Source organism: Artemia sp. Qi Xiang Cuo, chromosome 17 (genome assembly GCF_049724085.1).
Source record: "Artemia sp. Qi Xiang Cuo chromosome 17, ASM4972408v1, whole genome shotgun sequence".
Classification (NCBI taxonomy): Eukaryota; Metazoa; Arthropoda; class Branchiopoda; order Anostraca; family Artemiidae; genus Artemia; species Artemia sp. Qi Xiang Cuo.
Window position 1 is genome coordinate 26,770,412 of NC_142810.1, and position 13,421 is coordinate 26,783,832.

At 35.5% G+C, this 13,421-nt stretch overlaps 1 protein-coding gene across 3 annotated transcripts in view; it reads left to right on the plus strand.

Annotated features, from left to right (window-relative positions):
* Nucleotides 1-13,421, plus strand: part of Nt5b (5' nucleotidase B) — a 154,554-nt gene that overhangs the window by 77,872 nt on the left and 63,261 nt on the right. For all 3 annotated transcript variants that reach the window (XM_089103738.1, XM_089103737.1, XM_089103736.1), the window contains one exon: nucleotides 10,804-10,971. In XM_089103738.1, coding sequence (XP_088959864.1) covers nucleotides 10,804-10,971 — 168 coding nt within the window. The remainder of the gene's footprint in view (nucleotides 1-10,803; nucleotides 10,972-13,421) is intronic.

A 13,421-nucleotide genomic window follows, 5' to 3' on the forward strand; every position in this document is an offset into this window, starting at 1 on the left:
AGAGGCTATTCTTTCTTCTTTAGAAGACGGAGTATTTCACTATAATGTATGAATTCGGTTAATGTCTTAGAACTTGAGTATTAGTTTTTAGTAATGATCATGGTAATGTAAACCACAACCGCATTGGAGCTTGAAGTAGAATCCTCCCCTCTTCCCTGAGGACTTGAGATGCTATTCTTTCTTCTTTAGAAGACTGAGTATTTCACTATAATGTATGAATTCGGTTAATGTCTTAGAACTTGAGTATTAGTTTTTAGTAATGACCATGGTAATGTAAACCACAACCACATTGGAACTTGAAGTAGAATCCTCCCCTCTTCCCAGAGGACTTGAGAGGCTATTCTTTCTTCTTTAGAAGACGGAGTATTTCACTATCATGTATGAAGTCGGTTAATGTCTTAGAACTTGAGTATTAGTTTTTAGTAATGACCATGGTAATGTAAACCACAACCACATTGGAACTTGAAGTAGAATCCTCCCCTCTTCCCAGAGGACTTAGAGGCTATTCTTTCTTCTTTAGAAGACGCAGTATTTAACTATAATGTATGAATTCGGTTAATGTCTTAGAACTTGAGTATTAGTTTTTAGTAATGACCATGGTAATGTAAACCACAACCACATTGGAACTTGAAGTAGAATCCTCCCCTCTTCCCAGAGGACTTGAGAGGCTATTCTTTCTTCTTTAGAAGACGGAGTATTTCACTATAATGTATGAATTCGGTTAATGTCTTAGAACTTGAGTATTAGTTTTTAGTAATGATCATGGTAATGTAAACCACAACCGCATTGGAGCTTGAAGTAGAATCCTCCCCTCTTCCCAGAGGACTTGAGATGCTATTCTTTCTTCTTTAGAAGACGGAGTATTTCACTATAATGTATGAATTCGGTTAATGTATTAGAACTTGAGTATTAGTTTTTAGTAATGACCATGGTAATGTAAACCACAACCACATTGGAACGTGAAGTAGAATCCTCCCCTCTTCCCAGAGGACTTGAGAGGCTATTCTTTCTTCTTTAGAAGACGGAGTATTTCACTATCATGTATGAAGTCGGTTAATGTCTTAGAACTTGAGTATTAGTTTTTAGTAATGACCATGGTAATGTAAACCACAACCACATTGGAACTTGAAGTAGAATCCTCCCCTCTTCCCTGAGGACTTGAGAGGCTATTCTTTTCTCTTTAGAAGACTGTCTATTTCACTGTAATGTATGAATTCGGTTAATGACCTTGAACTTGAGTTTGAGTCCCACTCTAAAATTTGTTGGGGGTCTTTTACTGCTTAATAAATTGTCTGATTCCACCATTCTTCTTTCTTTCATAACTTCCTTATCTTTACTGCAATTCCCCATTCCCCTCTTCACTGCAATATGTATGCTTCTTATATTCATTGCTGAAACTTTACTTTATATATCACATTTACGGAGTTTACATGTAAATTAAACTTTTGGGAAAAAATTTAGAAAGCTTTTAAGTTTTTAGGTGAACTTTTTCAGCCGATATACAACGCCTTTTCAAAATTGACCAGATCATTTACTGATATAATATAACGTTAAAACAGCAAAAACTTGCACAGTTTCAAACTAAAAATCGTTGAAGTGATAAACTACAATATTTAAGAAGAAGAATAAGGATTTATTGAAAAAAAACATATCAACAAAAAATTATTGCTGCCTCCCCTAAAAAGCAAAGCTTGTCCGTGGGGGAGGTAGAGAAAACTAAATCCTTAAAACAAAGAACACTTGGCCACCGACACCACTAATACCATCACACTAAACAATAAATACAAAATAATATCATACAGTATATTATACTTCCTCTGGGAACATCATATCAACAAAACCCCCACAATAAATAAATCAATTAATCAGTCAAAACTCATATTCAGCAAAAAGCAGTTCCTTAATGATTTTCCTAAAAATATTGGGGTCACCAATAGTCTTAATACCACTATTCAAACTATTCCATTTCCGCGTACCTCTATAAAAAACAGAAAAACATGAACGGGAAGATATACCTCTAGGTACACAGAAGTCCGCGCTACCCCTTGTGTCATGAGAATGAACAGTAGACCTAATGGACAATAAATCACCAAAACAACGAGGTTGAACATCCTGCTGCAGTCCAAAAATAAACCACAATCCATAGAATTCACGAAGGCCTGCAGCCGGCAAAATTTTTAAAGTTGGGTAAATTTCTCGAACAGACATACGTGGAGATATAGCGGCTAAAATTCTTACTGCACGATTTTTGGTTTTAGGGTAGAAGAAAAAGTAGAGAGCCAAATACTCGAACAATAAAGTATATACGTGTGTATTAAAGAAAAATAAAGATGGCGAAGGACAGACTTGGGAAAACAATGTTGGAGTTTCTTCATTATACCGAGATTTCTTGCCAGAATTTTGCTAGTCAAAGTAACATGTTCCTTAAAAGATAGAGTTTCATCTATTACAATCCCAAGGTATTTAAAATACTCAGTCTGTTTTATAACACCATTGGGCATATCCAATTCCTTGATCCATTGGTAAAAGTTTGATGATCGCGAGAAAATAATAAAGTTAGACTTAGCCATGTTAATCCTTAATTTATTTACCCTCAGCCATGATATAATTCTATTAAATGATTCCTTCATGGAAATCTGCAGCAGCTCCGCTGTCTTAGCTGTGCTAATGGCTGTTGTGTCATCAGCAAAAAGTGAAACTGTTTCATTAGTCGGGTTTACCGTTAGTTCATTTATTCTATAGCAACAATTATTTAGACAATTTGGTAAATCATTAATAAATATCAAGAATAATATAGGACCGAGAACTGATCCTTGTGGAACACCTATTTCAATACGCTTTTTTTCAGAAGAAGAATCATTTAGTTGGACATACTGATAACGGTTACTTAAAAAACTTCTTAAAAAATTTAATGATTTACCCCTCAAACCATACACCTCACACTTCTTAAGTAGAAGTTCATGATCCACAGTGTCGAAAGCTTTCATCAGATCTAAAAATACTAGCACCTATTTTGAAACCTGTATCTAATACATCATTAATAATAGTTGTCAAATAAATCATCGCCTGTTCCGTTGTCCTTTTTCTACGGAACCCAAATTGTGTCTCTACCAGTAACTTATGACCCTCCAAAAAACTCATCATTTTAATACTAAAACACTTCTCTAAAACACGGGAAATAATGGGTAAAACAGATATCGGTCTGTAGTTACCTGGGTCATTTTGAATACCAACCTTATGAATTGGGGTTATACGGGAAACTTTAAAACAGTCTGGGAATTTTCCTTGACGAAAACCCTCATTAATTAACCCACATAAAACTTCAGCTATGACAGGAAAAATACAATTAAGTGTTTTTAGAGTAATATGATCGCTATCAGATGAATTACTACGCAACCCATAAATATTTTTTTTAATTTCATCAACTGTTAGAAGTCTAAGGTGAAGAGATACATCAATCGGGTCCCTCAGTAAGGACTCGGACGTTGGATCACCACTATCAGGTACAACTGACATAGCTAAATTCAGACCAATATTCAAAAAATAACTTTGAAATTCATTGCATATGTCCTTTTCAAAATTCAAAGTCTTTCCCATTACACTAACTAATTCATCAGGTACACTATTTATTTTAAATCCAATCACTTCTTTTATTAGCCCTCAGGTTTTCTTAGTGCATTCTTCGACCTCCTTAAACTTTTTCTCTAAATGTTTCTTTTTTTCATTTCTTAAAATTGTATTCAACCTATTTCGATAAATTTTATATAATTGCTTATTTTCTTGTGTCGGGTTAATTATTTGAGCTCTAAACAATTTATCTTACATTTATTTGCTTCAAAATCACAGGACTAATCCAAGGTTTTTTACTTGAATGCTTTCTATTAAACGGTTTCAATATGATTACTTGACTTATCAAACTCTGCAACTTTTCATAAAATAAAACAAACTTTGAATTTGCGTCTTGAAGTTCGCCTAGAACATCGCACCAATCCACCTTTTCTATATCATTTCTCAGTTGTACTATCGCATTTGGACTGATCACTTGAATGCTTGATTTTTTGCCTTTAACCACCTTCGTTACAATTCTAATTCTAGCTGAAACCCCAAAGTGGTCAGATACATGGTTGACAATGATTCCGGGACAACTTAGGGGCACATTAGGAAGGATGTTATCCAGAAGCTTAGCTGATGTTCCCGTAATTCTTGTAGGGATATTTATACAAGGATGAAACCCATTAAATAAACTTCTATTAATAAATTCAATGCTAGCAGATGACTGTTCTATAAGGTCAATATTAAAATCCCCCATAATAAAACATGGCATAGAGTTAATCGGAAGTTGCATTAATTGTTCTTCAAATAGGTCCATAAAGTCTTGGAGCAGTCTCTGTGGAGGTCTATATACTACAACAATACAAAAATTCAAATTCTCTCTAGTTATATGTAAAACAAAACGCTCGCAAACTTTCTCTCTATATATTGTAAGATCTTCTCTTATTGAAACCTTATAATCAGCCTGAATGTAAGCTGCTAGGCCTCCATGTTGGTAATACTCGGTATTCCTTACGTATAAATTATAACCAGGAATATGTAGTAATTGCGAGCTATTATCATTTAACCACGTTTCAGTTAAAGCGATCACCTGAAAGACATTAGTATTTATTAATTCCGATAAAAAATTATGCGCAGAATTTAATCCCTGACAATTCAAATGAAAAATGTTAAGGCCAAAATGGCCCCAATCACAATACAAGGGTAATGCCACTTCTCTAAAAATATACCTTGATGGTTCATTTGTGAAAATCTCAGTGGCATTAATATCTAAATTTCTATTTATCCTTTCATTAAACTGGCTGGAAAAATCAACCCTTCGACTTTCAAGTTGCAGGAGATTACTGTTCGCAGGAGGAAAAACGATATCTCTAACCATCATCAATATAAGTAAAGTATGTGATGGTAGAGAGTGGCGTTGGCGAAAAAAAAATCATTATCTACTAAACATATATCTAGACCTAGATAAATACAAAAAAAAATAACAAAATTTATTCCGTCAAAGCGGACATACAATTTAAAAAAACACTTTATTGCAAGCTTCATGGCACAAGGCAAAACTATTCAAAAAGACATCAGCCCGCTACCACCCACTCAAAATAATTTCACATTAACAAACATTTTAAATTATTTACTAAAAAATAAAAATTATCATTAACCCAAACATTTCAAATTCATCACTATCAACTTTTCCATATCTATTTGACTAAACCAAGCGAAAAAGGAAAGATAATTAACCAATAAGTGAACTAAACACATTCAATAAAACACTCATTTTTTAGCACCCCTGGAAGCTGTGGAGGGAGAAGGCTTATATGCTAGTTCCTCAATCCATTCATCACACGTAAACTTCACTTTCGTACCACACGGACGTTCAAACTGCAGATATGGTGGAACTGTGTTTGAAACCCATGAAATGATACCCATCGTTTTAAGACACAATTTTTTTTCATATAGTTTTTTCTTGCCTCTCTCACAGAAAATGGGGCATCATCACTCACATAAATGTTTCTCTGATTTGCAATCTTTCTCCCTTTAGGCTTCTTCCCATTTTTAAGTATTTAAACTTTTTTTCCACTGTTTTTTACATTAACCTTAAAATATTTCTTATCCTTTTCTATTGTAACAACTGAAAAATGAGGTATTACTTGTAAATTTAATACATCTGTAAACATATCGTTAAACATACGTTTAGTTTCAACTTCATCATCAAAGACTACATGCAATGCAAACACAATATTTTAGTTACGCTAATATTTTGCTGCCATAAGCCCATCAAATGTACATAGGATCTTTTCTTCAAAATATTTCCGACTGCAGGTTAAAATTATAATTTTTCCACAAAGAAATGCCATTTTTACAGCATTTGTGCAAGAATTTATCTCGGAGAATTCGGATTTTAAGGCTATTTTCTTTGATTCTATTGCTTTTATTCTATTTTCTACTATAATAAATTACTGTTAAATTGCTCGGACTAAGCAACGAGTTTCCCGCATAATGTCCATCATCTTCGCTAAGTCCTCTGATAGGGTTATTAATGAAACCTGAGTTGTCACTGGCTTCCGAATATCCGGATTTCCTGACGTATTTGGGGTACTTGTAGCAATATCTTCGCTAGAATCAATATCTGGACGACTCCTTTTATCTTTTTTCTTGCCCATCTTAACTTAGTAATAGCTAAAATTGACTTACTGGCAAAAGAAGAAGCCACAAGTCCTAAATCAGTCCTTTTTCCCCACTGTACTATTGCTTTAATCTCATATTACAAATAATTATGAGCTTTAAATCACTTTGGAGGAATAATAGCTAATGATTTCCGTTGTTGAGTTTTATTTAGGGAAAGGCTTGTATTTTCAGATTGTCTTTTATCAGATTGTACAAAGTTTTCATTATATCACAGCATGCAGATAATTTAGCAATAATCCATCGTCATTCATTTCATTACGTGATTCATAGAGTAGGCGATAGCAAGCAATACGGTCTTAACCGGTTGAGCAATGAATCATGACTTCTTTTGACCTAAATAGATGCGTGCGCTGATGCCATATGCCCATCATTTGAGGCACATACTCTTTTTGAACTCGTATTTTAGTATGTTTTGAGCCTCTAACTGAGCATTAGGTAAACCCAACCACAGATTATTTATTCCAAAAACAATAAAAAAAAATAAAATTATTTGTTTGAATCTCACTTCTTGAAACAACTAATTGATGTAAGTTAATACACTCAATTAATTCTTTTTTTTGTTCCGTTGCTCTATGTGTAATTTACTTGTGAAATTGTAAGATTGGTATTAATGGTATCATTTATAGAGTAAAAGATGAATTGATTTAGCTGTGAGCATCCTTGATCTTCCTTTTTTTTTTTTTTTTTTTTTTTCTTTTTTTTTTTCTTTTTTTTTTTGCATTGCTATTTTAAGTTCTTAATATGCTATTAGTCCCTACTAATTCACTTCAATAAATCGAGTGTGCCCAAATGCATACATATAATACAAAAATATACCTTCAGAATTCGTTAATGACCCCCTTGTTAACTTTTTGGTGGGAATTCGTAGGAAATCGGTCAGGGAAAGCCCCAACCTCGTATTGCAAAACAATTTTCGTGTCTTTGGTTCCCCTCTATAATACAGATCTACAATGCATTCAGTGATACTTTAAGATACATCTTATTTGACTAATGAATTTAGAAATTTGTTTATCTGATGTTTCCTATTGTTATGTTTTACCTTCTAATCTTTTTCTTTATCATATCCTGGTGGTAAAAGTAAAAAAAAAACAACAACAACAACTAAATATTACCAACAACTGACAAATCTCTTGTGTGGAAAACACGGCAAAATAGCTATCAAGAGCAGATATTAAAAGTAGTAATACGTTGACGATATTTTTTTTGAAATAAAGTAAAAAAAAATAGTTACACATTTTGATAACAATATAAACATTACAAATGCATTTTTTATTACAAATTTTAATAATATACTGATTCCAAATATTTAATATTCTCTAAGTTTGTCCATCAAAAAGGATCAGGCTAGCAACATGAAAATAGTTTTAGGAAAATGAAAATGAGAACCAATATCCACCGTTGCCCAGAGTTAGGGGTTCGGAAAACACAAGAAATAGATGGCATGCCAGTGTTGTTAAGTGTTTACCTGTTGAAGATTCCCAGTTGAACGGTTTTACATAGGCTAGTTGGAAAATTTGCCCTTGTTTTTCCAATTTAATTATTCTTGGCCTTAAACAAACTTTGTAGTTCCAAACATACCCGCACTGGGAAAACTCTCTTACCCGCCTTCTCTTGACCTAAATAGATGCGTGCGCTGATGCCATCTGCCCATCATTTGAGGCACATACTCTTTTTGAACTCGTATTTTAGTATGTTTTGAGCCTCTAACTGAGCATTTGGTAAACCCAACCACAGATTATTTATTCCAAGGACAATAAAAAATAATAAAATTATTTGTTTGAATCTCACTTCTTGAAACAACTAATTGATGTAAGTTAATACACTCAATTAATTCTTTTTTTTGTTCCGTTGCTCTGTGTGTAATTTACTTGTGAAATTGTAAGATTGGTATTAATGGTATCATTTATAGAGTAAAAGATGAATTGATTTAGCTGTGAGCATCCTTGATCTTCCTACTTCCTTTTTTTTTTTTTTTTTTTTTTTTTTTTTTTTTTTATTATTATTATTATTATTATTATTATTATTATTATTATTATTAGCTTTAGAGTGCCAAGGGCAGTAAAATACCGGGAGCCCGGCGACGGCCAAACGTTTGAAGATTAGTAGATATCGTTATTAGAAATCGTACTTGATTTAAGAATCAAATATCTTTGAAAAGACTGCAACATAAAAAGACAGCAAATTGTCTCAAATTGTCTGCGGTTAGAAGACAAGCGACTATGAGAATCCATATATACAGAAGCGTGCCGAGTGCCGGGGCCCGGCGGCAAAGGGCCCGGCTCCTAGTACTGTATATATATATATATATATATATATATATATATATATATATATATATATATATATATTTATATATATATATATATATATATATATATATATATATATATATATATATATATATATATATATATATATATATATATATATATATATATATATATATATATATATATATATATATATATATATATATATATATACTGTCGGCACGTTTTTTTCTATAGACGTGATTCAAAAAGTCCTAGAGGTCTGTCCTGTTTCAGAGACTAATTTAGTTCTTCTTGAGATTTGCTAGCTGATATCTGATATATATATACATATATATATATATATATATATATATATATATATATATATATATATATATATATATATATATATATATATATATATATATATATATATTTATATATATATATATATATATATATATATATATATATATAATTAATGTTCTACTGAACAAGACCGAGTTTCAGCATATTTTTGTAGTAGCGAAAAGAGCTGATGAAGGTATAGCTTTCCTTTCATGGTGTAGTTGTTTTTGAAAATCTACAGATAGTTAATGTTAAGATAGGATATGAACCTTCACAGACAAAAAGCATTGTCAAATCAACCAATTGCAATTGCTTATTTATTTCCATGGTTCAACATGGTAACACTAACGAAAATGGGGTATTACTGTTAAAGTTTCATAGTTCGAAATAAGCAAAAGAAAAGTCATGGAAAATTACGGACTTCAGATATGGATATACTTAAGATGGCTCCAGGGAGCCAAAACTGTTCTTATTTTGATGTCCTAGGCACTTTAAGCTTCTTTAGGAACCATCAGAATTATTACTCATATCGAAAGCATCTAACTGCTATGGCAGTTTCTATGTTTTATTTACCTCGAGGATTGCGCTTTTTGAGAGCCTTGCGATAAGCAGATTTGGATCGCATTTCATAGCATCTCGATCTCCAGGCGAGGCACTGTCCTCTATACTGCCACATAGGCTTTTATGAGCACCTTTTACAAACATTTATATAAATTTAATTTACCCTTTTTAACTTAAGTTTCCTTTACATACCGTTTTTTCGAAATGTTTCAAGAGCTGAACTTTTAGTACCTAATGACGCAGCATTGCATAGAAGTTTGAAAGTACAGTGTATAAAGATTATGGATAATGTGATTAACATAGAATTATTGCCAGCGCTTGGTTAATTTTAGTGATGTTACTTGATTGAAGATGGAACGAACCCACACTTTCGGGTCTTTCTCATTGAATTAGCATTACGAATAGGGTAAGCAATCGCTTTTCGTACAAACTTCTTTTAATATCTAAAGACAGTAGTTTAGTTAGGTGAATGAAATTTTCATATATTTTTAGGATTTAGTATTTGAGCTAATTCCTAGAGAGCCAATTCCATTGTCTCTACTACTTTCTTGTATTGAAATATCAAAGCAAGTTCGCCCAGGAAGCGATTGCTTACTGAGTGTCACAGTTAACAGGATACCTGTGCACAGGAAAAGAAAGGGGTAGGGGCGTAATTTGCTATGGGACAGGGGGGGGGCAACTGCCCCTCCGGAGCCCCAGTTTGCCTCCCTCCAGATCCCTGTTTGTTTTCCCCAGCTAAAATTTAGTTTTTTTCAATAATTTTGTCAAAGATAAGCCTGCATAATTGAAGCACCCACAGAAAATGGTCAGTTTTCTTTACTATATCTTTACCTTTATGGTACTATATGGCTCATTTCTCAGTTTTCGCTGAGATTTTCACTTGTTTCACGTAAATTGGCTCCACCCCTCCCCCTCCCAGGATTTTGACGAAAGTATGCCACTGATAAGGATACTAGTCCACAAATCTAATATACTTGTAGTGATTTTTAACTATTCAACAGTCTACTTACAGTGGTTGTCTTGAAAATTATTATGGATCTCAAAAGTTGCTCCTCCATCCATCTGTGTACGCTTGATGGTCTGTTCTTTGATCCTTGACGTAATATTAACAATTCAAGCTTGCTTTGAATCGTTTTGGCTTTTATTTTCATTTAACTAGTATCGGGATAAAAAAAAGTGTGATTCACTTGTTTAACTAAATTATTTTTCATAATTGCTTGTTATTATAAAAAATACCTGGAAGAAGGTCTAAACTTCGGATTTTCAACCTCAAAGTCAGTCCTACAAAAATGTCACTAGAACAGGAAAATAAATCGCCAAGATGATTTAAAGACAGTCTTCTTTATTTTAAGTACTAGGTAATAAGTATATAAACGAGTTTCAAGGGTGATATATTTTTTTTTAGGGCGACATGAAAAGGCAAACAGTAGATGATTTGGCTCGATACGTTCGGAAAGATGATCGATTGGCTATGTTATTGGCACGTTTGAAGGAAAATGGTGCTAGGACTTTTCTATTGACAAACTCTGGCTATTGGTATACTAATTCTATTATGTCATTCCTTTTAGGGTCGGTAAGTAATTAAAAATATCTGTTTAAATAAGGATAAACAAAAAAAGTTTTACTGTTTAACTAGCAAATATGCGAAATATCCTAATAGCTAAAATGCTTGTAACGACAACTCTTTTGAGCCTACCTTGCCCTTATTTTGATGACTGTACGCTTTGGTATGCAATTTTTGCCCTGGTTATATCTATGTAGTTGAAGGCGCAGATAATGGGCTAGTTGACAATTTTCTATTCCAAATGTTTTCGATTATTTATGGAAAATTTTTAATTGGCATCTTTGAGACAAGTAAATTTTAGTTTTTTTTAATTCATGGAATAAGCCTGTCGAAATAAAAATTGGCTGCAACAAAATGGATCTGACGAAATAACTTGTATTCCTTAGTTTCTTTGTGTGTGTGTGTGTGTGTGTGTGTGTGTGTGTGTGTGTGTGTGTGTGTGTGTGTGTGTGTGTGTGTGTGTGTGTGTGTGTGTGTGTGTGTGTGTGTGTGTGTGTGTGTGTGTGTGTGTGTGTGTGTGTGTGTGTGTGTGTGTGTGTGTGTGTGTGTGTGTGTGTGTGTGTGTGTGTGTGTGTGTGTGTGTGTGTGTGTGTGTGTGTGTGTGTGTGTGTGTGTGTGTGTGTGTGTGTGTGTGTGTGTGTGTGTGTGTGTGTGTGTGTGTGTGTGTGTGTGTGTGTGTGTGTGTGTGTGTGTGTGTGTGTGTGTGTGTGTGTGTGTGTGTGTGTGTGTGTGTGTGTGTGTGTGTGTGTGTGTGTGTGTGTGTGTGTGTGTGTGTGTGTGTGTGTGTGTGTGTGTGTGTGTGTGTGTGTGTGTGTGTGTGTGTGTGTGTGTGTGTGTGTGTGTGTGTGTGTGTGTGTGTGTGTGTGTGTGTGTGTGTGTGTGTGTGTGTGTGTGTGTGTGTGTGTGTGTGTGTGTGTGTGTGTGTGTGTGTGTGTGTGTGTGTGTGTGTGTGTGTGTGTGTGTGTGTGTGTGTGTGTGTGTGTGTGTGTGTGTGTGTGTGTGTGTGTGTGTGTGTGTGTGTGTGTGTGTGTGTGTGTGTGTGTGTGTGTGTGTGTGTGTGTGTGTGTGTGTGTGTGTGTGTGTGTGTGTGTGTGTGTGTGTGTGTGTGTGTGTGTGTGTGTGTGTGTGTGTGTGTGTGTGTGTGTGTGTGTGTGTGTGTGTGTGTGTGTGTGTGTGTGTGTGTGTGTGTGTGTGTGTGTGTGTGTGTGTGTGTGTGTGTGTGTGTGTGTGTGTGTGTGTGTGTGTGTGTGTGTGTGTGTGTGTGTGTGTGTGTGTGTGTGTGTGTGTGTGTGTGTGTGTGTGTGTGTGTGTGTGTGTGTGTGTGTGTGTGTGTGTGTGTGTGTGTGTGTGTGTGTGTGTGTGTGTGTGTGTGTGTGTGTGTGTGTGTGTGTGTGTGTGTGTGTGTGTGTGTGTGTGTGTGTGTGTGTGTGTGTGTGTGTGTGTGTGTGTGTGTGTGTGTGTGTGTGTGTGTGTGTGTGTGTGTGTGTGTGTGTGTGTGTGTGTGTGTGTGTGTGTGTGTGTGTGTGTGTGTGTGTGTGTGTGTGTGTGTGTGTGTGTGTGTGTGTGTGTGTGTGTGTGTGTGTGTGTGTGTGTGTGTGTGTGTGTGTGTGTGTGTGTGTGTGTGTGTGTGTGTGTGTGTGTGTGTGTGTGTGTGTGTGTGTGTGTGTGTGTGTGTGTGTGTGTGTGTGTGTGTGTGTGTGTGTGTGTGTGTGTGTGTGTGTGTGTGTGTGTGTGTGTGTGTGTGTGTGTGTGTGTGTGTGTGTGTGTGTGTGTGTGTGTGTGTGTGTGTGTGTGTGTGTGTGTGTGTGTGTGTGTGTGTGTGTGTGTGTGTGTGTGTGTGTGTGTGTGTGTGTGTGTGTGTGTGTGTGTGTGTGTGTGTGTGTGTGTGTGTGTGTGTGTGTGTGTGTGTGTGTGTGTGTGTGTGTGTGTGTGTGTGTGTGTGTGTGTGTGTGTGTGTGTGTGTGTGTGTGTGTGTGTGTGTGTGTGTGTGTGTGTGTGTGTGTGTGTGTGTGTGTGTGTGTGTGTGTGTGTGTGTGTGTGTGTGTGTGTGTGTGTGTGTGTGTGTGTGTGTGTGTGTGTGTGTGTGTGTGTGTGTGTGTGTGTGTGTGTGTGTGTGTGTGTGTGTGTGTGTGTGTGTGTGTGTGTGTGTGTGTGTGTGTGTGTGTGTGTGTGTGTGTGTGTGTGTGTGTGTGTGTGTGTGTGTGTGTGTGTGTGTGTGTGTGTGTGTGTGTGTGTGTGTGTGTGTGTGTGTGTGTGTGTGTGTGTGTGTGTGTGTGTGTGTGTGTGTGTGTGTGTGTGTGTGTGTGTGTGTGTGTGTGTGTGTGTGTGTGTGTGTGTGTGTGTGTGTGTGTGTGTGTGTGTGTGTGTGTGTGTGTGTGTGTGTGTGTGTGTGTGTGTGTGTGTGTGTGTGTGTGTGTGTGTGTGTGTGTGTGTGTGTGTGTGTGTGTGTGTGTGTGTGT